This window comes from Hydra vulgaris, chromosome 10 (assembly GCF_038396675.1).
Source record: "Hydra vulgaris chromosome 10, alternate assembly HydraT2T_AEP".
NCBI lineage: Eukaryota > Metazoa > Cnidaria > Hydrozoa > Anthoathecata > Hydridae > Hydra > Hydra vulgaris.
Genome location: NC_088929.1, coordinates 158,908 through 184,082, shown reverse-complemented (window position 1 = coordinate 184,082; position 25,175 = coordinate 158,908). Strand labels below are relative to the sequence as shown.

General features: G+C 28.0%; 1 protein-coding gene across 4 annotated transcripts in view; it reads right to left on the bottom strand.

Annotated features, from left to right (window-relative positions):
• Window positions 1-19,996, bottom strand: part of LOC100204795 (glutathione hydrolase 1 proenzyme) — a 72,160-nt gene extending 52,164 nt beyond the window's left edge. Inside the window, exons 1-4 of one of the 4 annotated variants that reach the window (XM_065807014.1) lie at window positions 19,659-19,754; window positions 19,356-19,434; window positions 8,179-8,365; window positions 7,546-7,780 (exon numbers count right to left, since the gene is read on the bottom strand). In XM_065807014.1, the coding sequence (XP_065663086.1) occupies window positions 7,546-7,780; window positions 8,179-8,364 (421 nt within the window). In that variant the 5' untranslated portion in view covers window position 8,365; window positions 19,356-19,434; window positions 19,659-19,754. Of the gene's footprint in view, window positions 1-7,545; window positions 7,781-8,178; window positions 8,366-19,355; window positions 19,435-19,460 lie in introns of all 4 variants that reach the window. The other 3 variants (XM_065807012.1, XM_065807011.1, XM_065807013.1) reach the window with 3 other exon arrangements.
• Window positions 19,997-25,175: the final 5,179 nt, after the last annotated feature.

The window sequence follows — 25,175 nt, the reverse complement described above, 5'->3', positions numbered from 1 at the left end:
GTTGCGTCATCTTAAAGTATCAAAGTTCATTAAAAAAAGTTTTTTCTTTGTATTTTGGAGTAACTACCATGTAATAAATCGAACCCCCTCAAATTGAGGGGATTGTAAATTTTGCATGGTTGCCGTTTCTAAACACAAAAAGTTTTGTTGATGAAGTTTGAAATATATAGAAGAGCTTTGGTCTACTATAAAATAACTAAGTTTTTTTTTTGCAAAAATAATATTTTAGCAACAAAAAAAAGGGGGTCAAGAGGAAAAATTTATTGGGGTAATTTTTACCCCAAGTTCTCATTGCTGTAATTTTTTCTAAACCATCCTCATTTGATGTCCTCATCACCGTTACAAAATTTAGAAAAAAATTCAACCCGCTTTTCCCGAAAAAACCCTTTGGAGGGATGAAAGTACACACATTACTGATTCCAAAAATATACAAACTGAAATCAACGAATTACGTCCAAGAAAAAAATTGCGATTGAATTTTTATTCTATAAGCACATGACGCAGAAATGACGGCACACATTTTTTTTTTGCATTTTTACTGCACATTTAATTTGAAAAACTCAATAAAAATAAAGAAGTAATGCTAAATCTTCTGATTTGACTGATAACTTATTCTGAAAACATACTGAAGTAAATGAATTTTGGTCTTCGTTGGTTTTACATGTGTTTGCTATTGTAGTCCACAATGCACTTCTTCAATTTGCTACCATATTTAGAATTCCTTGTATCTTTTCCAGTGTTTAGCAAAAGCGCTTCTGTTGACTGTTCACTGTAAGGTCAAAATGCAGTGTGCTTCGTTTCAATGAATTCTTTGATGTAGAAGAAGACTGCATGTACCTTGGGCGTCGCTGAAACATTTGAGAGAGCCAGATATGAGGCTCTAAATGCATCAATTTTCACTGCATAGTGTGGATCAAGCTCTTGTCCAAAGCAGGCAGTCACAACTGCTCCAAATTTTTGAAGGGCATCAATGATACCAATAGCTTTGAATGCACAGTCAGTTTCTGCTAGTTTTTTAAGGAGATCAACATTCTTCATAAGGTTGTGGCATTCATTGCCAGCAAATTGACATCCGTAATGGGATTGTGGTTAAATGTGTAGGAGTCTTGGCCAATCATCAGCTATGGGCCAAATGTCTCTTAAGGCCTTAAACAAGTGATTGACAACCCCAAGCATTAGGTGTAGCGCCATGGGAGGTGTGAGATTAAAAACAAGCTTTTGGTCAGGAAGATCAGTCAAAGGCATATGAATGACATTCTTGTAAAACTTAGCTTTTTACAAGTCCAATCCTGCATATTCGAAGTCTCTAATACTCTTTCTGATAGAGCCAAAAGTCCTCGCTGCCCAGGAAAAGAAAGATGTTGATAATCAGCATTACACCATGTGCAGGGGTGAGTGCTGTAGTGTGGTTGTAAACCACAGACAATGTTTGCAACCTTTAAGTTACAAGAAATAAAGAAGTTTGTAGAGTTGGTTTGAATCAATGGAAGCAATTGTCTGATGTTTTCATATGTTTCTGACATGTCTTCTGCAACTGCAACCAAAAGCTGTTGTTTAACTCCACTATCTTTGGCATGTGGTGTAGTGAGTGATTGCTTGCTTGGGGAGGACTGACTGATACCACTTGTGTCAATTATTCCCAGAATGACTTTCAGGAATCCACCTCCACCATCTATTCCAAGCTTGACAATGTTGTCAGAGAATGATTGTTGAGACTGTTGAACTTCATTCAAAAGCTTTTTTAGGTCATTGCAATGAACAACAGTGTTTGACTTTTTGGTGTTTGAAGCTTTTTCACATCAATGTCATTTTGTGTAAAATGATCTGATAAATGTCTTCCAAAGGCATCAAACTTTGCATGAAAATTGCTTTCAATAACTTTTGTTTTGCTGACTTGATTGATTGTTGATGCAAGTTTTTTAACACCAGAGTTTAACAAATTAGTATTCACCTGAACAGAGACAAGGTCTTTCGATGAACATTGTCATTGGAACATTGTCAAAAAGTTTTATGGCACTGGAAGATCCTAAAATGCAGAACAATTAGTTGAATAGTGTAACAAAGCTTAATAAGATCTAAATTTCACCAAGCCAGTTTGACAATAAATTTTAAATGATGTGGGGTTCTATTATTTTTATAGTAAATTTTATATCTAATAAAATTAAAATGATATTACCAATTTACCATTTGTGATGGGGAGAGGTCTATTACTATGTTGTGCAACTCTGATTGTTCCATGTGGAGATGCATCTTTTGAAGAAATCACTGAAGATGTAATCTGCTCTGACAAAGTTTGGGATTTTGTCACAAGGGTTTGCATATTTTTTCTAAATGTTGCCTGATTACACTCATGGGGAAGGCCTCTGCCTACAAGAGCAAGACACTCTGAGCATCTTCTGTGAGTTTTTGCTGCTGATGATGGCATCGGATCAGTACTGAGTGGATGCTTTTCATTCAATTTTAGCCTTCCAACTTTGCAAATAAGACAGTCACAGTTTTGTTTTCGTGTCTGTGGTCTGACTTGAATGCTCTTGTAATTGAAGATAGATGGCAAGAGGACAGGCTGGCCAGAATCTTTTTTCCTCAGTTTCACTCTGCGATTCTCACATATTCCCTTTGGGACTCGAGTATCAGAAAAATCAATTGTTTTATCAAGAAGAGAATGAAGTTTTTCAACGATGAATATTTTCACTTGTCTATCACACTTTTAAAAGCACAAGAAACAGACAACCTTCCTGTTGTCTTCATTGATCTTGCAGAATTTGGCATTTTTAAAAATGTAAGTCTTTTTAAAATTCATCAAACTAAGTTTTTGAGCACTTTAATTTGAAGTAGAACTTTTCCAGAATTTTAGTTTAAGCACATTGTAGGGTTGTGCTGTTAGTATTTGAGTCATATATGCTTATGGTTTTAGATAGATATAATAAGTGAATTCTTTTACATAATTTTCAACAGAAAAACATGAAAACTAGATTTCCTAATATACTGTAAAATCATTGCCTATATTTTGTGACAATTAATTTGATGCAATGCTATGTAATCTAATTAGGTGCCGTAATAAATTAGTTTTATTTAGTCATCTTTTAGTTTTAATAATACTGTAAAAATACGAAAATATTGTTCACTGTCATTTCAGTAAGATGTGCTAATAGAGCAAATTTCAATCGCAATTTTTTTCTCGGACGTGATTTGTTGATTTCAGTTTTTAAATTTTAGGAATCAGGAATGTGTGAACTTTCATCTCTCCAAAGGGTTTTTTTCGGGAAAAGCAGGTTGAATTTTTTTCTAAATTTTGTAACGGTGTCATAAAAATAAAAGTCTTGAGTTTATTCTATGCTTGGAAGTCAATTATTTCGAACAACAAAAATCCAAAATCCACCGATTAAAATTCAAAAACCTGGTTCGGACAAATTTAAAAGATTTTAAAAATATCTCTAAAAATACCCATATAGTCAGAGTGTCCACATGCAGGAAAAACTGGAAAAACTAGAAAAGACTGTTTTTGGAAAACAAAACTGGAAAATGAATTTTTTGAACATCATTAAATGATGCTTAAAAAATACATTTTTCAGTTTTTCCAGCATTTTTTTCCAAAAAAGCCCTTTCCAGTTTTTTCCGTTTTTCCAGCAAGTGAGCACCTTGGTAATGCTTCCATAGTAGGATTTTCTTGGTACTTTTAGATAAAGTTGATTGTGAATTGAGCCGGTGTGTACATAGTAAAAATAAAATTTTTGCCGAAATCAAGATACCCTTGCCATTTTCAAACAATCAGTGGGTCATTAAAAATACACTTTATAACAACTTTCTTAAATTAATTATGAGCTTTAAAACCATAAACATTGAAAATAAAATAATTAAATAACACAAAATTAAATTCAAATTAGTTTTTCATGCCTTTAAGAAGTTTATTATTTTATTTTTGTAATAACTTGTAAAGTCTTTTTTTTTTCAAGATATTTTTTATTTGTTTCAAAGAGCGTCAATTTTTAAAATATCTTTAGCGCTCAAGATCGTTAATGATTGCAGCCAATCTTGGGCCCCTAGTAAACCCTATTGAATAAAAAATATTATATAGAAAAGGTATAAATTGAAACCATTTTTTTTTTTTCTCTATGATATTTGAAACTTTTACTTTTGTTATCAATTTTTACTTTTGACCAAGCAATTTCCCACTGTGCATTGGTAAGGAAAGGGGCATGAACTTTTTTGTTAAGGAGTCGTCGATAAATTACGTCACGCTCTAAAAGGAGTATTTAGGGCTGTAATTCATGGACAAACCCTAAATGCTCTTTCTCTATGCTCTGTGATAAAACCATAAGGACCTCTGAAAGTATCAAACAATAAAAAAAAAGAATAGTAATAAAGAGAAAATTTGCTATTATATTGCTAAATATAAATCGTACTATTTACTTTTCTTGATTTAATGTACATGTTTATGAGACCATTTACCCTTTATATTATATTGGAGTCGTACATTGTATTTTTAACATTTTTACTTTGTTTTTAAATCGTAAAGCTCAAATGGTTCTACAAAAAAGTTATTGTGACTTAATTCTTTTTTTTTTTCCTGCTTTGTAGCTCCTGCCTCATTTCAAAAATCGACTCTTTTTATGGAACTTTTTTATAAATTATATATATATACAGCTATGCTCAAATGTATGGAGCACCCCTATATTTTATTTAAAATTCAAAAGTAATGAACAAATAGTAAATGTGAATGTGTTTATTTGATACAAATTATTTCAATTCAACAATATTATTTAATATAATTAATATTTTGTAGCACCTCCCTTTGCCTTGATCACCGCACGTAGTCTTTTGGGCATGCTGTCCACAAGATCCTTACATACATTCGCTGGTATTTTTTCCCATTCATCCAGAATTTTCGCTTTAAATTCTTCTTTGGATTTACATCTGTAAATTGACAACTTCCTCTTCAGAATAGACCACAAATTTTCTATGGGTGACAAATCTGGAGACTGGGGGGGGGGGGGCACGTAATGAGGGGAACTTCATTTGTTGAAAACCAGTCCAAACTTTTTTTTGCCTTGTGGCAAGGAGCGTTATCTTGTTGAAAATAATATTGAGGGACATCTTCGTCAAATAATTTCAATATTGATGGCTCCAAAACTTCTTTTAGCATGGTAATGTAGCGCTCTGCATTCATCCTACCCTCACATAAAAATATTTCACCTACGCCACTGGAGGCCATGCAACCCCAGATCATTGTGCCACCACCGCCAAATTTGACTGTAGGGATAATACATTCCGGCTCAAATGCTTCGCCTGGTCGTCGTCTTACAAAGGTGCCTCCAGGTTGCCCGAAAATCTAGGTCAAAAAAGTAAAGGAATACAAATTTGATATTATAAATTTCAACATGTAAAATTTCAGGTACTTAAAGGAATAATTTCGAAATGATATTTATTTTTTATTTTTTGGTTACACCGTAAGTCATAATGATGCCTTACCTCTATATTTGATTCGTCTGACCAAATAATTTTGGCCCAATCTTCTGATGACCAATTTTGGTGCTGTTTAGCCCATTCTAAACGAAGTTTCTTATGGTGCTCAGTCAGCAATGGTTTTCGGCGAGCCCTTCTTCCATGTAAATTACCTTCTTTTAAGTATCTTCTAACACTTGGAGCAGAAATTTGAATTTTTCTGTGCTCCCACAGATCGCTAACCAAGTCTTTAGAAGATTTGGTTTGATTTCGAAGTGAAATCCTGTTGAGGAAACGATGGTTTCTAGGAGAAAGTATACGTTTTCTTCCCGTTTTTGGTCTATTTTCGTATGAACCAGTTTCACTAAATCTATTTATAGCATTTTGCACTGCTTTCCTTGAGCATTTCATAATTTTTGAAATTTCCACTTGGGAATGTCCTTGTTTATGGAATATCACAATTTGGCTTCTTTCACTCACAGAAAGTTCGCGTGTTTTACTCATAATGAAAATAAATAAAGAACGATAAAAAAATTCACTACTTTTAAACAATAGATAATGAGCGGCTGACAATAGTTACGTTTAAGATAAGAATGAAATGAATATCTTAATTCGACAGAATTTATACTAAGTGAGTATGTAGACAAGTTAAGACAAGTCTAATCATGCCCAGACAAGCAAATTCAACATGCATTAAATTATTTACTAATGCTTAAACGTAAAAAACAAATAAAATACCATTTAAAAAAAAATTCATCATGTATATCTCATTTCTTAAACACAAATATATTTAAACAAATAGGTGCTCCATACATTTGAGCATAGCTGTATATATATATATATATATATATATATATATATATATATATATATATATATATATATATTTATTTATTTATTTATATATATACATATATATATATCAGCTTAGAACAGGCAGCTGATCTTGAGTTTGATCTCATTTCTATAACAGATTGGGGCTTGCAATAACTTGTGAAAATTAACTCCAACAAAACTCAGTTATTTACTGCAATAACTATTGCAAAAAATGTCTCTCTCACTGAGTTTTCTTCTTTACCTCTTCAAGGATTATTGATCACTACAGACTTCTCCTGGAAACCATATATACAATTAATTGCTAAATCAATATCTGCTAAGGTTGCTTCTCTTTATAATGATCGCCATTTTCTTACTTCCAAATTCATTCTCTATCCCTACAAATTATTTACCCATGTAAGGAATATTGTTGTGATATTTTGGTTGGTTCTTCAAATGATGCTCTTCCTCTTCTAGACAAAGTCCAAATATGCATTGTAAACGTAGTTGGATCTGCTTTCTCGGCCAAGCTTGAGCCCATTGTCGTAAAGTAGCATCTCATTCTCTCTTCTGCAATCTACCACTATCATGGTCTAGTTCCATCAACTAAAACTCATTCTCGCTTTACATGTCATTTAACAAAATCTCATTCTTTTACTCTATCTGTTCCTGCATACTCTAAAAACTTTTATTTGTATATGTATATATGTATACATATTTATATATATATTTCATATACATATATATTTTATATATATATATATATATATATTTAAGACATATATATATATATATATATTTAAGACATATATATATATATATATATATATTTAAGACATATATATATATATATATATATAGATATATATATATATATATATATATTTAAGACATATATATATATATATATATACATATATATATAGATAGATATATATATATATATATATATATATATTTAAGACATATATATATATATATATATATATATATATATATATATATATATATATATATGTCTTAAATATATATATATATATATATATATATATATATAATATATATATATATATATATATATATATATATATATAATTTAGTCGTAGATAGACAGTTTAACCACCAAAATATGTGGCAGTATTGATTGAGCGTGTCTCAAAACACCACGCATTATTCTTAATCATTAAAAAAAATTTATTTTACAAATAACTTTTTTTTAATGATTAAGAATAAACTCTTATTGCGATTCTAAGTTGTTTTTTTATTTTAAACTTAATTTAAAGTTACCTTCTGTCGAGGATGCATTAATAAACATAGTTTCGTTAGCTGCTGCAGGTGCAGTTTCGCGAAAATCGTAAATAAAGCTTTTTTTAGTCTTTCTTTCATAAACGTTCATAAAACCACCGCCCCCTAGTCCACAACTGTGCATGTTAACAAGTCCAATACAAATAAGTGTAGCAACAGTGGCGTCAACAGCCGAACCATTTTTTAATAAAATGTCTTTTCCGACTTTTGAACATACCTATGATAAACAATATTAAAACATTGTTTCAAAGGATTTCTTTTAAACACTTTTATAAAATAAAACTTTTATTTTATTATTTTTTTAAATCTTTTAGTTAAATTTTGAATCTTTTATTTTATTATTTATTTCTTTTTTTTGAATCAAACTTTTAGTTATATTTAGTTATGAAATGTTCTTAAAAAATTAAAGTAAAAATTTCTTTTTTTTTGTTTTTTTTTTCAAATTAAAAAATGATAGAAACAAATAAGAGTATTAAATAATTTAATTTTATTAAGTTAATGAGAAAAAAGCTTTAATTAGAAGTTTGTATTAACTACAATTTAAATAAAAAAATGATTAAATTAAAATTTTTCATATTAATTATTCGAAAAGTAACAAATTTAAAATATATGAACCTTGGCATCAGAAGCTACGGCTGCTTTTGAGTATAAACTTGCTTTATTAGGGTTGACTTCGTTTGTTGAGTTTTTGTTGACTTGATTTCCAGAAGTTTTGTTGTTCTTAACCACAACAACTACAATGACAATGACTGCAACAACAACTATCAAACTGATTAGTGAGATAACAATTTTAAGTTTCATTCTTTAAAAAAAAAATAATTTCAATCAGTACATTAAGTATATAAGACAAATTATTTTCATTAAATATTTAACTTTAGAAAACTTCTTTCCATAATATTCTTAAATATATTTTTTTTAACATCCTTCCATCACAACAAAAGACATCCTTCCACCATTTCACTTAAAAGTAAAAATAAGGAAAAAAAAAGGAATTATTATTCAAGTATTATTTACAAGTATCTCATTTCGGAAAATAAAAATCATTCTTTACATGCTTTAGTGCCAAACTATTCTCTCTTTCATTATTCAATAAACTCTCTAATTAGCTAAACTCTCGACATAATATACCTAATACACTTATAGTCAGACAAGAGTTATTAGATACCGTCAATTAAATATTTTGCTTCAAAAACTTAAATACTACAGCTCAAAAAATTATCTGTGTATATCATGACCCCTCTCAACTTTTTTCTATATAAATGATCTTAGCAAAGCATCAGATCTAAGCAGTGTTATATTTTCCGATGATAAAAATTTATTTTTTATCGAATGTTAACATGAATTATTTTCCAATGTTAACATATTGCTTGGGGAAGTTCAAGCAAAAGTAAATTGCGACTTCTTTATCATCGGCAGAAACACGCCATACGCTTATTATATTTTTAAAATCGTTTTGTGAATACAAAGTATTATTTAAGAGATCTTAACAAGTATAAACCAAGTATTTATAAAGCTTTTTTCACATTAAAAACAAATAATAAATATAACATGCGTAATAATAACTTTTTAAATGATCTATTTTGTCGAACAAAATTTAGTCAGTTTTGTAGGCCTTATTTGTGGAATAAAACATTTTTTTCCTAACTTCGGCTTGTCAATATTATTAACCGTTTTTTAAAAAAAAACTATATATATATATATATATATATATATTTACGTATATATATATATATATATATATATATATATATATATATATATATATATATATATATATATATATATATATATATATATATATATATATATATATATATATATATATATATATATATATATATATTAGTAGTAGAAAATCACTTAACAAAAATTTTTTCCATTTAACACTGTGTTTCATCAACAAAGATTCATCAGAAATGCTTGTTGAAGAAATCTTTGTTGATGAAACACAGTGTTAAATGGAAAAAATTTTTGTTAAATGATTTTCTACTACTAATATAATTGCTCTGTTCTTTTAAGAACATTGAGCACTCTATTGTGTAGAATACTTTTTAAAGTTGTTTAAATATATATATATATATATATATATATATATATATATATATATATATATATATATATACATACATATATATATATATATATATATATATATATATATATATATATATAAATATATATATGTATATATATATATATATATATATATATATATATATGTATATATATATATATATATATATATATATATATATATATATATATATATATATGTATATATATATATATATATATATACATATATATATATATATACATACATATATATGTGTATATATTTATACATTGTCAATATAAATTTAACTTTTTATATATTTATATATGTATACACATAGACACTGATTTATAGTTGTATATATATAAATATATATAAATAACAAACATACACAACATTAATATATATATATATATATATATATATATATATATATATATATATATATATATATATATTTATATAAATAAATAAATATATATATATATATATATTTATATATATATATCTATATATCTATCTACTATATCATTTGTATGTTAGCTTTTTCTCACTTTTTTTGCTTATCTTTATTGATAAGGATTGTTTAGAAAAAGATAAAAAAAACCAAGAATAATAAATGAAGTGTTGCTGTTTCATGCCAAACCCTTAGTCGATTAAGGCCACGCGGTTAACTGAACCGAACTGTTCTTTTGGTTAAAACTGAACTAAGAAAACTGAATCGAACCGAACCGATAAAAATATTTTAAATAATCAACCGAACTGAACCGAAACCAAGAAAAGCTGAAAAACCTATATAAAAATTTTAAAAATTATAAAACTTATTTTTATATTTTCTTAATAAACTTTATTTATGAAAGTTTAGTTTTAATTTTGGCTATTAACAGTTTTTGATACCATTTTACTGTAACATGTGAGTAAATTGAACTTTTTTTCTAAACTGTTGTAATTTTTTATTTTACTTAAAAATTAAAATATATTGTATAATATTTTTATTATAAGAACGTTGCTTTTTAATTTAGATAAATAATAAAACAAATAAGTTTTACTGTTTAACATATATTTATATTTCATAATAGCTTGACAAACATACAAACAATTGTAAACTTTAAATTTGAATAAGCCTTCAATTAACTTTATTTGTGAATATACTTTAAATATAATTTGTGATTTACTTTGTCTTTAATCTAACTTTAACAATTTCTAATCTTATACTACTTGTTATCAACTTAGTTATCTGTTACTTGACCAAAACAAATATGTATATATGTTTATTTTACTTAATTTTTTTTTAGTCCGGTCATACAAGCAATTTATACTTTATTGAAATTGAAGATGCCGAAAGAAAGTGGTATTTAGCAATTCTTTGAAAAGCTGAATAAATTTGAAGCTAAATGTAAAATTTGCTTTAAATTTTACAAAATAAACTGTGGCAGTACTTCAACAATAACCAGCCATGTTATAAAACCAAACATGAAACATCTTGGAAGGAACATCTTTTAAAAACCATAGAGGCACCTAATAAACGAAAGTTTGATATAAAAAAAGACGACAAAACAACAACAATTGAAAGTAGTATATTAAAAATCAAAAATATGGGTTAAATGATCCAAAGCAATAAAAGTTTGACTTTGATTTAACAAAGTTTGTCTGCACTCTAGGTCTACCTTTTGAAGTTTTGGATAATAAAGGAGCTCAAGAATTTATCGATGAAGTAAATAATAAATTTACTGTCAAATCTGCATCAACATTTAGACGTCATAAACTTCCTATGTTATATGACAAAGTTAAGGAAGGGTTACAACTAGAATTTGTCAAAGATTTTCCAAATGTGACTGGAGTTAGTTTTACAACAGATCTCTGGACAAGTCGAAACAATGATTCCTTCATGAGTCTTACAATTCACTACATTAATTCAGATTTTAATTTATTGAGTTTTCTCATTGCTTGCACACCATTTACTGGTAGACACACTGGGGTAGCAATCGCAGTAAACCTGGATACTTTTATTGCTAATTTGAACTTAAATGAAGAAGTGCACAGAGCCTGCGTTAATGACAATGGCAGCAACATTGTTTTAGCTGCTAAAGAAAGTGATGAAATTAACTCAGAGTTGCGCTGCAACGATCACACAATCCAGCTAGTTAATCTTAAAGCAATTAAAAATTCAATTGAACTTTCAAAAGCAATTAAAAACTGCACAGATTTAGCATCACACTCACATAGAAGTTATCTCTCTACTGCTAAGCTTCAAGGTGCATGCGAAGAACTTGGAACTAAGGCCAAGAATTTGATTGTTCCGTGTACAACACGATGGAATTCTGAGTACATGTGCATAAAGTCAGTCCTTCAACTCAAAGAAGCGATCAAAACACTTGCAAAATCAAATGAAGAATTTGAAAGGTCATGCATCTCAGATGATCAATGGAAGACATTAGAATACAGCATGCCGTTTCTTGAAAAAATTTACAACATTTCAGTAGGTTTATCAGCTGATAAATGACCAACAATCCAAGATGTAATACCTGAATTATATTCCTTGCACCAAAAACTACTTGCCCAGCAAAATCGCAAAGACAAAGCAACAAGAATTTTTATAAAAATGCTGATAAGTGAACTACAGGAAAGATATCCTCTCAATGGTGCTGAGCAGCTGATTAATTGTTATGCTAATTTTTTAGATCTGCGTTACAAAGGCCTGCATTTAATTGAATATAAAAAAATTGATGATATAAAAGAAGCATTATTGACGCAGGAAAAAGCAAAAAAAAAAGAAAAACTTCCAATCACAAGTAGTAAAATAGACAATGAAAGCAATCCAAGTACTAAAGTTAATCACCACGAGAAAAAAAGACTAAAACAAGATATTTCAGCACGCAGCGCTTCGACGACAACTAAATTGAGTTTAGAAGTTGAGCATTATTTAGGAGCCGAAACAGCAGACGAAAAAACAAATGTTTTAGAATGGTGGAAAATAATGAAGTTACAGTACCCAATTCTATCTGATTATGCACGAAAATGCCTATGTATAACAGCAACTTCTGCAACATCAGAGAGAGTTTTTTCAACTGCCGGTAATGTTGTAACCGCCAGAAGAACCACATTGGCCATTGAAAATGTCGAGAAAATTGTTTACATAAAAGAAAACACTAAAAAAATAAAAATTAATTTATAATTGGGTATTTTAAAAAAAATTATATTTTAAAGTTGTAAAATATATATATATAAATAATTATCTTTAAAACCATATTTTATTTTTAATCGAACCGAACCAAACCGAACCGAATTTCGTTTTAAACCGAACCGGAAAAAAACCGAACCGATGGGTTTAAGTTTAAAATCGAATCGAAAAAAACCGAACCGGAAAAAACCTTAACTGCGTAGCCTTATATATATATATATATATATATATATATATATATATATATATATATATATATATATATAATATATATAATATATATATATATATATATATATATATATATATATATATATATATGTATATATATATATATAGATATATATATATACATATATATATATATATATGTATATATATATATATATATATATATATATATATATATATATATATATATATATATATATATGTATATATATGTATATATATATATATATATATATATATATATATATATATATATAATATATATATATATATATATATATATATATATATATATATATATTCTGCGGCCGTGGCGCAGTGGTTAGAGCGCTTGCTTTATAAGCAGGAGATCCAGGTTCGAAACGAGCTCAGGACAAATTTTCGCGTCACGGTAAGGAAGGAGGCGTAAACTTCCTGGTTAAATGCACTTTCGCGGTGCTCTGTGACAAGACCGTTAGGACTTCTTGGAGCACCTAAAATAAAAATTGAAAAAAAATATATATATATATATATATATATATATATTAGATTTCAATAATTGTATTCGACAAATAAGATTCCAATTGTCATATCCGACAAATAATGTTGAGTAAGCGCAAGACGTGATATTTGTTTTAAAAATTTTAAAGATTTTTATCCGCACTCTATTTTTAGAAATTTATACATTATTGCTCGTATAAATCAGAGGTACGGAAGAGTCAGTGGTTTAGTGAATGGAAGCAATGTACACAACATAACAAGAAAAAAAATATTATAAATAAACTTAAAAACTTTTCCCCCAACACCGTTTCTCTGTGACATGACCTCACGGTATACTTAGATTATCTGCCTTCTTTATACTTTATTTCTTAACGTTTATATTTTAAGAATTAAAAATTAAAATTAATACATTCAAGCCCTGCAAGCAATCTAGCCACTAAGCTATGATAACTCAATCACATTTGTTGATATTGTTGCCAAGACAACAAGTCTAGTTGGAAAGAAAAAAATGTGTTAAAAAGGAAGCTCAGAGAGTTTGGAAGAGGATTACATTTGTTGGCCATTTTAGGCCGGTTTTTTTATGTTCTTATTTTTTGTTTGTAAAGTATAATAAACATTTGTACTGTTTTTGTATGAACATTTGAAAAGTTTTCAAGTGTTTAAATAAAAAAAAACGTTACAAAAATAAGTCATTAAAATTTGTTTTTGGAAGAGTTTTATTAGCTAGATATTTAAAAGAAAATAAATCACGATGGAGATTGTAAAAAGAAAAAAGACCCAGTTTTTGAGATAGAGTAGAGATGAGAGAAAAAGATGACAACTTCAGGAAAAAACGTAATATTTCAACTATTAATAATATTTCAACTATTTGTATATGAATATACATTTTTATTTGTTTTTGTTACTTTGTTTAGATTGAAAAAATAGTTTCAACATCAAATTAAAATACAAAAAATAAAAAGCTAAAGCAAACGGAAGTCAAGAAAAAATGTATCTGTTATAAAAGAAGCAAATGTTGTTTCAATCAAAATATTCAACTTCTAAATATGATTCAGTTGTTTATGTAACAGATTCTTGTTTATCGTAAACTAAAATTTGTTATAGCTGATTTCCTACAACTGCTTAAGACAAAAAAGCCTATTAAAGCGACATTTTGCAACAACAGATGTTGCAATCCTGAATAATGAATAGATTGCTTAACTGTATATGGTCTATGCGAACTAATCAGCCTCAAAAGGAAATCTCAAAGAAATAAAAGTAAACTCATCTCAAAAATATCACGGTACATTTAGCAACAAGTTACATAACCAACAGACAATGGGGAGGCAAGGCGAATATTATATGTACATAGATGCATGTATATGTTTATAGTTGTAAATAATACGTATTGCCTCTATGTATATGTATAAAGTTGTAAATAATACATGTAAAATATAAATTTTTCATTAAATGGTTATACGTTTTTGATTTGCATAATTAAAAATATAAACAATATATAACTTTAAAAATTTGATCTTTTCAAACTTTTAATTTTAAGTTTAATAACTTTTTTAAATTGAACTTTTTTATTTGGAAAAATAAAATTTTTCCTAACATATGTGTAATATGTTAAGAATATTTTTTTTTATGTTACAAGTAAAGAAAGATTTACTAATATATATTAATACATAGTTCTACACATGCATGTTTATAAATAGTTATACAAAGCAATTAAATAAACTAAAATAAAATAAACGTCGCTGGGAACAAAGCAAATGAAACAAAGGTAACAAAAGCTTATTATTGTTAACCAAAAACCGGTATACCGTTAAACCGTTATTAATAGAATGTTTACATTACTCACAGAAATTTAAAATAAATTTAAAAAATCTTTGGTTTATAATAGATATCTTTTATATAAGTGGGTATCAAAGACTTATTTTCTGAAAAACAATTATTTACTAATGTATGTAATAGTATGTTTTTTTTCTAGCAAGTTTAGTACTCGTACAACCTAGAAGCTGTCTTTAGCCTCAGCTGGCCCCCCGGCTTTTCTTAGATATTGGCTTCTCGAAGTGTAGGATTCAAAGAGATGGAGGCTAAAACCCCGGGTCTTGAAGTCCCATTTTTTAACATCTGACCAGTTTTTAAAGTCTCTTTTTTTCAAAAGGACCTTTTTTATAAAATTATTTTTCATGGCGTCATGATGGCTATAAGTCCACTGCTTTAAAAGAGCCTTAGGCTTCAAAAACTCTCTATCCGGCAATCACCTTTAGGCCAAGAAATAAGCATAATGAAATTCACCTCATGCTTTTTTTGTAAGGCTGCCTATATCTCTAACTTAATTTAATTATTAGAACATCACCGAAACAATTAAATTTTTTAAAGATAGTTTTAAGTTTTTTCTTTCAAGCACTTTTCGACTTCCAGTTTCACCTTTTTTTTTTTTTTTTCTCCTAAAATTTCAATTATGGCAAGATACCAACCTATTCTCGATGAAAAGATTAGGTTGGTATCTTGCCATCCATATCTTCTTTGAGCCCCTGTTTGTTTATTATTTATACATTTGTATTTATATTTTATTTTTTGTGAAAGGGAATTGCAATTTATATAAACAGCAAAATGAAATAAAATTAAAAAAAAAACCAAAAACAAAAATGAGCAATCAAACTCTTGCTGTCAACTTTTTTAGCATTTTAATTTTAATTTATATAAAAAGTCCTCCTATTCACTTGCTGAATGCAGAGCGCTCTCGATCTGTTTAAGTGTGTTAAATGACTGCTCCGTTGAACAGTTTCTAGCGGCGGATTCAAAAGCATTTCCAGTACAATTTCTCTTCTGATTTTGAAATTATGGCCGTTTGTGTTCGGCTGATAAGAGGCAAAAATATGGCAATCTAATTCTACAATATTTTTTTTTTAGTAATTTGTACATTTAAATTAAGTTGCATCTTTTACGTCTTTTTTTTTTTAAGTTTAAATTAGTTTAAACAAAATTTAAAACAACATCACTTGAAATACATAACTTATTCTTGAGGCAACGGATATTGAGAGAGACCTGGGTACCTTTATATCTAATGATCTATAATGGAATCAACACATACAGGTTGCAACACATAAAGCAAATATGATACTTGACCTATTAAAAAAACAATTAGATCAAGAGATATGAAGCTTTGGAGTAAATTATATACTACGTCGCATTTGGAATTTGCTGTTCCGGTATGGTGTCCTTACTTAAAAGGTGACATCAAGGAAATTGAAAAAATTCAGCACAAAGCAACAAAAGCACCTCATGATTTAATAGGATTATCTTATGCTGAAAGGTGTTGGCGATTCAATTTTACTACTTTAGAAACTCGCAAGAGACGTGGCGACTTGATACAACTATTTAAGCTAGAAAACGGTTTTGAGATTATCAATTGGCATAATCCACCGATATGCAGATCATCTTCCAACGTCCTCATGCGGAATATCTTATAAAATAATGCTCGTCACAATTTTTTTACCAATCGTAATGTCAATGGTTGGAATAACTTGCCGTCAGCATGCAAAAAGGTACCGCCAGTTAACGCATTTAAGAATAGAATTAACAAGTACTTTCTTTCTACAACTGCAAACAATGTATCTTTTACTGAAGATGAGCTGCACGTTTATTAATTAACTTGTGCTTTCGCAGCTAAAATATTGACTTTTTAGATAAAATTTGTCATTGATGCAAACTTTAATTAAATGAAAGCAATCTTTTTTCTCTTTTTCTTAATTTTGATTTCAACTTACTTGCTATGAAATAACAAATGATTTTTTACTTTAAGTTTATATTTCACAAACAATAACTTTTATAATATTAGTTGATTTGGTTTGTTTGTTTTTTAAATATTTGTCATGTTATCTAAAGAGATTTATTTAAATATATTACTATTAATAAGAGTTGTTGTTTTAAATTTTGTTCAAATTATTTCAAACTTCATTTGTTTTTTTTGTTATGGATATCTAAAATTTTAAAGCGGGCCTCCTCAACTTAACTTTTTACCCCATTTATGACCCTTATTTTTTTCTTCCGATTTGATTAACACGTTTTTTTGTATTTATAGAACAATTATTTTCAATAAAAAATAAATTTTGTAATATGCATCTAAAATGCTTAAGTGGCATAATACGCCTTCAATTTCACCTTTACGCCCCATTTATGACTCTTATATCACTTTGTTTGGATTAAAAACTTTTTTTTTATTGTTTCAAGACAAATACTTTTAATAAAAAAAATTTTGAGTAACGCGATAGAAAACCTGGTCGTTGCTTTGGCCACAAGCTGCAATGCTGTTGTTCCTTTTAATTTGTATTTACATAATCGTGTCGACAGATTAGTGGGTTTCTTGGGTGCTTCTGCTAATATTTTTTGTAAGTTATTAAATGTTTTTTTAAGTTATTACCTGTTTTGCCTAGAGTTACTTACTAGTCATGTTAATCCTTAAACAACATGTCATAACAGAGAACACAACCAGAGAAAAAACAATCTAACTAAAAACTAGAAATGTTGTTTACAACCCTAACCCTAACCTTCAACCTTGCATCTGTCCATAACATTTTTAAAAGAAAACCGTCAGACGTATTTCGGAGTGAACGTCGCAGATTGAAAAGAAAGTCAAGAAACCAAGAAAGGTGTCCGTCGTGTTTTTTTAAATTTTACTCGTCTTATTTTTGAGTTCAAAAAACAGAAATTTTTTTTCGGAAAAGATTAAAAAAAATGTATTTAAATTTTTTATTTATATGAAAAAATAAATTTTTATGGTTTTGAAACATTTATGGTTTAAAAGAGTCTCCTCAAATGAAACTCGTGTTACGCGCACATGATACCGACGTTAAGACGAATAAAGTCAGAATTGAGGTTAGAATTTTTTTGAGACAGGTGAACAAATAAATTCAGGTTAAAAAATTTTTGCGAAAGAAAAAGTTTCAATGCTACAAAGACAAAAAAAAAAAAGATTGCAGGTGGTAAACTAATGAATAACAACGAATACATTTAATTTAACTCTAATTGTTACATCCTTATTTTTTAATATTTAAAAATAGTTTTAGCAAATAGTCAACAACAGCGTTAGTATATCAAATAGTCAACAAGTGTAACCAATAACAACAAGTCAATAACAATAATATCATTACTTTGTGAGAACGTTATTACAATAAAATTTTACAATCAACGTTAACTAAATTTAATAGAAGATAATATTAGAAGAATGTTATAAAAAATGTTGTTATTGTAATACGTTTTTTATATAATGCATACTTTTAGTTTAGAAATAAAAATTTTAATTAATGAAATGTTAAATAATAATTATATGTGACGCATTAAAAGAGTTCAATGTTGGAAAAGATAAATTTGAAACTTTCTAAGCTTTCAAAGTTATAGTTAAAATTTTAAAATTAGACCGGGCGTCATATACTCATTATTTTACTGGGCGTCAAATAAGTTAACATTTATATATAAATTTACATTTATATATAACTAACGTTTATATATAAGTTAACGATTTAAATATAAGTTACGTTAACATTAACTTAAGTTAACATTTACATATGTCCTCAGAATTCAAACTTTTAGTCTTCCCAACATCAACAACAACAACAATGCACACACACATACACACACATACACACACAAACACACACACACATACACATACACACGCACACGTCTTTGCACTTCCACAAACACCTCTAAACAAAAAGATTTTTGTTTTTTTGTTTAAAATAAAAAAAGCAAAAGTAATATTTGTAAAACAACAATTTATTATTGTTATAATAAAATAATTAGGTATATATATTTTTAAAAAAATTAAAAATTAAATGCTATCAAAAATATAACTTTTTTCTTGTCCCAAAACTCCCAAAATCTCCCAACTCTTTGCAAAACCGTATAGAGTAAACACTAATAAGAATGGTCGCTAAAAGTAAAATATAATAAACAAACCTTACACACGTTTCACACAATTTCAACCCTTTAAAACGTAAATTCTTCACTACTAACTATCTGTTAGCAAAATTTAAGTAAAAGCACTATTAATAAAAATCTAAATACAATTCAAATAAGATGCCGCTCAGATTTGTTGAATATTAAATATTAAACGTTAAATTTTTTTATGTTTGTCATTCAAATAAAGTAACGTACCTGAGTAATGTTGATTAAAATTTTCAAAATCTTTATCTTTCAAGTAAATATTAGAACACAGTTTGGTGATACAAATATTAATAACAAAAAATGAAAAGAATGATTAAACATGTTTGTTCCCGAAGTTATGAAAGTTGTTTAAAATTAACTGTGTGAATAAAAATACAATTGTTAGCTAAAATCATTTTTTAAAATTAAGTTAAGAAATTTATAAATGTCTTTTTAAAATATTTTACTCTTTATAGTAAAATAACTACCCCAAACAGCTAGAACCAAAAATTAAAAATTTCAAAAAGTTAAAACTATTTTGTGTTGTTGCTTCAAACCCCAAAATTTTTAAGTTAGTAATTTCTTGTTATTTAAAAAAAAAACATATTTGTTTACTCTTTTTGTTTATTTTACCTATCAAACTACATGGTAAAGATTTATTTTTACATTATGCACAAGACTCAAAGGCTTAGGATTTATTTAATTTTATAAGTAAACGAACTACTCTGTTGTGTTCTTGGTCTTTGCGAAGCGAAGAAATGTTTTTTTTAAAGAAATTTTTAAGGTTTGCAAGTGCTTATGTTGAAAATTTAAATTGACTGCCCCATCATTTCTAGATGTATCACTGAGTTTGACATAAACAAAAATCATTGCTTTGTTTCAGCAATGGCTAAATTTAAGCTCTATTCGTTCGAATAATTTCACGACATTTTAATACTTGAGTAAGTTTTGGCTATTCATAATGCGGTAGTTGTGTAGTTGTAAAACGCTCGCTTTATAAGCAAGAGATTCCGAATTCGATTCCCACCACTTCCCTGGAAATATTGCGCTCAACTTATTTCTCCGCGCAGCGGCCTTGTTTGTCATGGTTCGTGTTTCCGAGTAATAGAGTTGAGAGAGGGTTATACCAGAATTAAGTAGCCTCCTTGTCGGTAGTGGCCTTCTCGGCCTTGGGGAGGTGAATCATCATAAAAAAAAAATCGAAAAAAAATTAAGTAAAACAGTTTCAAGATTAATGAGTGCCTTTACACTTTTGTTGCTTAAATGGTACAATAATGGTTGTTTGATTGCATGTTTTAGAGTTTCAATCCGATAGGACAATAAAAAATATTTTTCTTAGTCAGTTTTTTAACTTCTTTGTGCGCCTGATTTAATTCCTAGATGCAGGAATGACCCGGAACAGAGTACTTCATGGTAATAGAGTTATAATTCGAGTTAATGATAGAATTGTTTTGCCAAAAATGTAACATGACTCTTGGAGGTTTGACGGACGCAGAAGTCGGACCTTATAAGTAGGTCACTCAGGTTGTTTTTATTTTTATAAATATTACAATTTTTATAATAATAAAGGCCATTGATTATGTTCACAATGCCCAATAAACCCTTTTGGCTCGCACACAAAACGCAGTCAAATACAAAATCAGCTTTCTCAGATAAAAAAATAAAATCATTTTTATATGCGAAGTTAAAATGACATATTAATGTTCAAAAAGTAACACGTATTTCCTTTCTTAAAAAACTTGATGTTTTTTAAAGTTGTATGGAAATTATGCCGCTTTTTTAGATTTTTTCTTTGCCTTGATGTTATCTTTTTCTTTGCCTCGATATTATCACTGAAACAGTTCTCATTGATCAAACTTTTTTGCATACAGGTGACAAATTTTTCATTAATCACTCAACTCGTTAGTAAAAATAGGAATTAATAAAATGCTCTTTACTCCTTTTTTTCTTAAAACAGATTACCTCCCCACTCCCCACCTTGTCCTTGAATCAAATTATTTTTTATCGGTACTGGTATAATAATAACTTGACTCAAGAAAATCACTTCATGCGATCGTTTTATATTTGCTTTTTATTGTCATACTTCGCACATATTTCTCCGGAGAATTTGTTTCAATAACTTTGGTCTTGTGAACAGAGTAATTTTGCTTTTTTTGTGATAGTATGATGTGAAGTAGGAAGTGAAGTTTAAAACTTCTGAAAACTTTGTTTAAAATTATTGTTTTTAAGTTAAAAAATAAATATATAACTAAAGTATCCTTAAGTAATAATTTTAATTTTCTAAATGTAACTTCCAATAAAAACACACGAAATAAAAAATTTATGTTGTATTAAAAAGTACGACACTTAAGGACATCCTGACGTAAGGAAGTCTTTGACTATATTTTCTAAGAAACATTTCATTTTTCAAATTACTAAAAGTAAAATTAAAAGCAAAAAATAAAATTAATAAATAAACAGAAACATTGAAAATCTAAAATTAACGTTAAATAACATAAACCTTCTGTGTTACAGTAACTTGGTGCCTTAGTGGAGATTTAAACAACTAATCTTTCTGATCACCAATATAAATCTTTCCAACAACCAAAAATAAGGATATTGCAGGAATCTTATGCATTTTAATTGAATTAACTTAATTCACAACTCATTCACAACCTTTAAACTGCTTCAAAGAAATTTGGGCTTCGCATGTTTATTTCCTACTTATTGCAGTCACAATCTACAATATCTAGATCGCAATATTTTTGGAACTTTTAAAAATACAGCTAGCGATGCACATATGGGGATGTGTCCTGGTTCCACAATTACTATTACATTATACCGAACATTGTGGGTAACTTATTTCTACTAACATGTACCTCTAATAATGTCAAGGCTTGTTTAAAAAAAATAGTATAATTTCCCCACTAAATATTAGCAAATTCAGTGAACAGATAAAGCAAACCCTAAATCAGACTGTTTTTTAAAGTGTAATATCTTCCCGGCCCCCTGGCGTCGTCGGCGCTTAAAGCGTAATGCTAAACGTAAGTAATGTAACTAAATTTGATTTACAATATCAGAGAAAGACATGCAAGAAGATGCTCAAAAGACACAACAAGGTTGTTGTTCAAAAGATACGGAACCGCATTGCGATGTTTTATGTTTAGACAAAAGTAATGTACATAGTGCATTTAGGAAGCTACCGCTTAAAAATTGAGAACCTTTTAAAAAAACTGAACAAAGAAAAAATGTTTTATATGATAGAATTAAAGCCGCATTAATACTGAAAGATCAAGCAAATACGAGTGTATTAAAAAAAGAAAAAGAATTAGCTAAAACTAAAAAGTTTGAGATGGAATAGAGAAAAAAAACAAAAATGTTAAAGATAATATCAAATTGAGGAAAAAGCAATAAAAAGTTGCAGCAATAAAATAGAGCAAGAAATTGATGCTTTTGAATCATTTGTTTAAAATTTGCTGCACTTTTCAAATCTAATTCCAAAATAAAAGAAAAAAAACTTTTCTTAAATGATTTTGACTTTTTTCCATTACGTAAAAACATTTTCACTATAATATCTCCATGATCGGTTAAGTTTTGGAGGATTTTAAATTAAGTTTTTTCTAATCAGTTGTAACGATTTTTGAAAAAATGATGATTACATAGTTAATTATTTTGGTATGGTGGTTTATTCTCCTCCAGCTAATTGCCATACGGAGACCACTATACCATGGCACGCAGAGACATGTTCAGCCCCTAGTAGGGGAGCGTCATTACCGCTCTACGGCCAAGAGTAGAGTGAGTTTTGGAAGAACGAAGATATGTTAGAATGAAAGATAGAAGAAGTCGGGTTAGAAAGATAGCATAAAGAAAAGCGGACAGAAATTGCACACAATGTTAGAGGGTGCAATCGGTGGAAAACATGCTAAAATTAGGTTAACCTAATGACAGCAATTTTACGTAGAAATTAATTTTAATTTATACGTAACATCGTAACAACAACGTAACAATTAATTTTAATTAATACGTAACATAGTTAATTATTTTGTTAGTGGTTGTAGTTTTGTGAGTGGGTGTAATGTTGTGAGTGGGTGTAATGTTGTGAGTGGGTGTAATGTTGTGAGTGGGTGCAGTTTTGTTTACTTCTTATTAATTTTTGCAATGTCAAGTAAAGAGTCTGAAAATGGAAATAAAATTTTGAAATTTCACATAGAAAATCCATTATTCTCATATTCTATGATTTCAAAAGCATGTGAAGTTCCAAAATCAACTATTGGACTTGTTATAAAAAATTAAAAGGAAAACAAAACCGTAAAAAGAAAATTTGGAGATGGTGGAAAATCAAGATTTATTACCAAAAAAAAGTTGCAAAATTAATCGTTGACTCAATTCATCAAAATCTGACTCACAGCAAGATTTAACTACGAATTTAAATGCAGCAGCTCATTCGTTCAATGAGTATTCAAAAAAGAAAATTTAAAAGCATATTACAAGAAAAAAATACCAAAAAGGTCGCTTAATGGAGAAATCATAGCAATTAGATGATGGAAAAATTAAAGCAATTAATTTTATACTTAACAAAACGTAAATAACAGTTGTGATTTTGAAAAAAAATTCTTCAGCTGAAATTCCTTAAAAAAAACAACCTGTGATGTAAAGTATTGTTGGATAACATTTTTTTTTCTTTTTTTTCTAAAACAAAAGTAGGTTTTTAGGTTTTTTAAGTTTTTTGATTTAAAGCTAAAAAATTTAAATATTTAAATAAAATAATATAACTATAAATTATAAATGGCCATTGACAGGGTCGAAATAAATAAGGTTATAATAAAATATTAATTTAATAAATTGCGCCACCATATTGCTTATTGCTGACGATATATAATTATTATAAAATAAAGTTTACATGCAAAAACTGAAATAGTATATTTGAAGACTTTTAAAAGCATAGGCTACACAAAATTTAAAATCTAAAATTTAAAAGCATAGCCTACACAAAATAAAAAAAGTGAAAAAATAAAAATGTAAAAAATTAAAACTGTATTAACAAATCTAAAAATAAAAAAAAGTACTACGTGCATTACAAAAATAAAAAAATTGCACTTTAAGAATAGTTCTATTCTAATTGAGAAAATCTAAAAAAAAACGTAACTATAATAAAAGAAATAGCAGACTGAAAAAATTGCATCTACTAACCTCCGTAAACGATTGCAAACTAAGGAGTACAAAGTATAAGTTAAAACTGAGATAAGAAATTTTAATAAAAAAAGTTTCTGAATAAAAGTTATTATAAAAAACGTGGAGAAATTCGCTGACTCGCTTCCAGTTCGTTTTTGAAAAAAAATCTAATTTTCTATGAAACGTTTTGCAACCTTCTGTTGAAAAAAATTTGATGAAAACTTTTAAATTAGTTTCCATCAACATAAATAATATTTAATTACTCTTCAATTTTTTAATTATTAAATTTTAAATTATTAAAAAAAATTATTAAACTTCGTTTTGCTGGTGAAACTTGTTTTTCTGTTGAACTAGTAAATTAATAACTTATAACTAATAAATCCCAATAAATTATAAATAATGATAAAAATTTGCACATCACTTTTTAAACCATATACTTTTAGATTAATTTGTAAACAAAAGACTCTGGACGCTAGGCGCATACGCTTGACTCTGACGTTAGACACTGAAAAAGCTTTTGACTGTTGCAACTGAGATCTTTAATAAACTTTGATGAAAACCCTCTCCAAATAGTCAGCACAATTGTTTTTATTTATA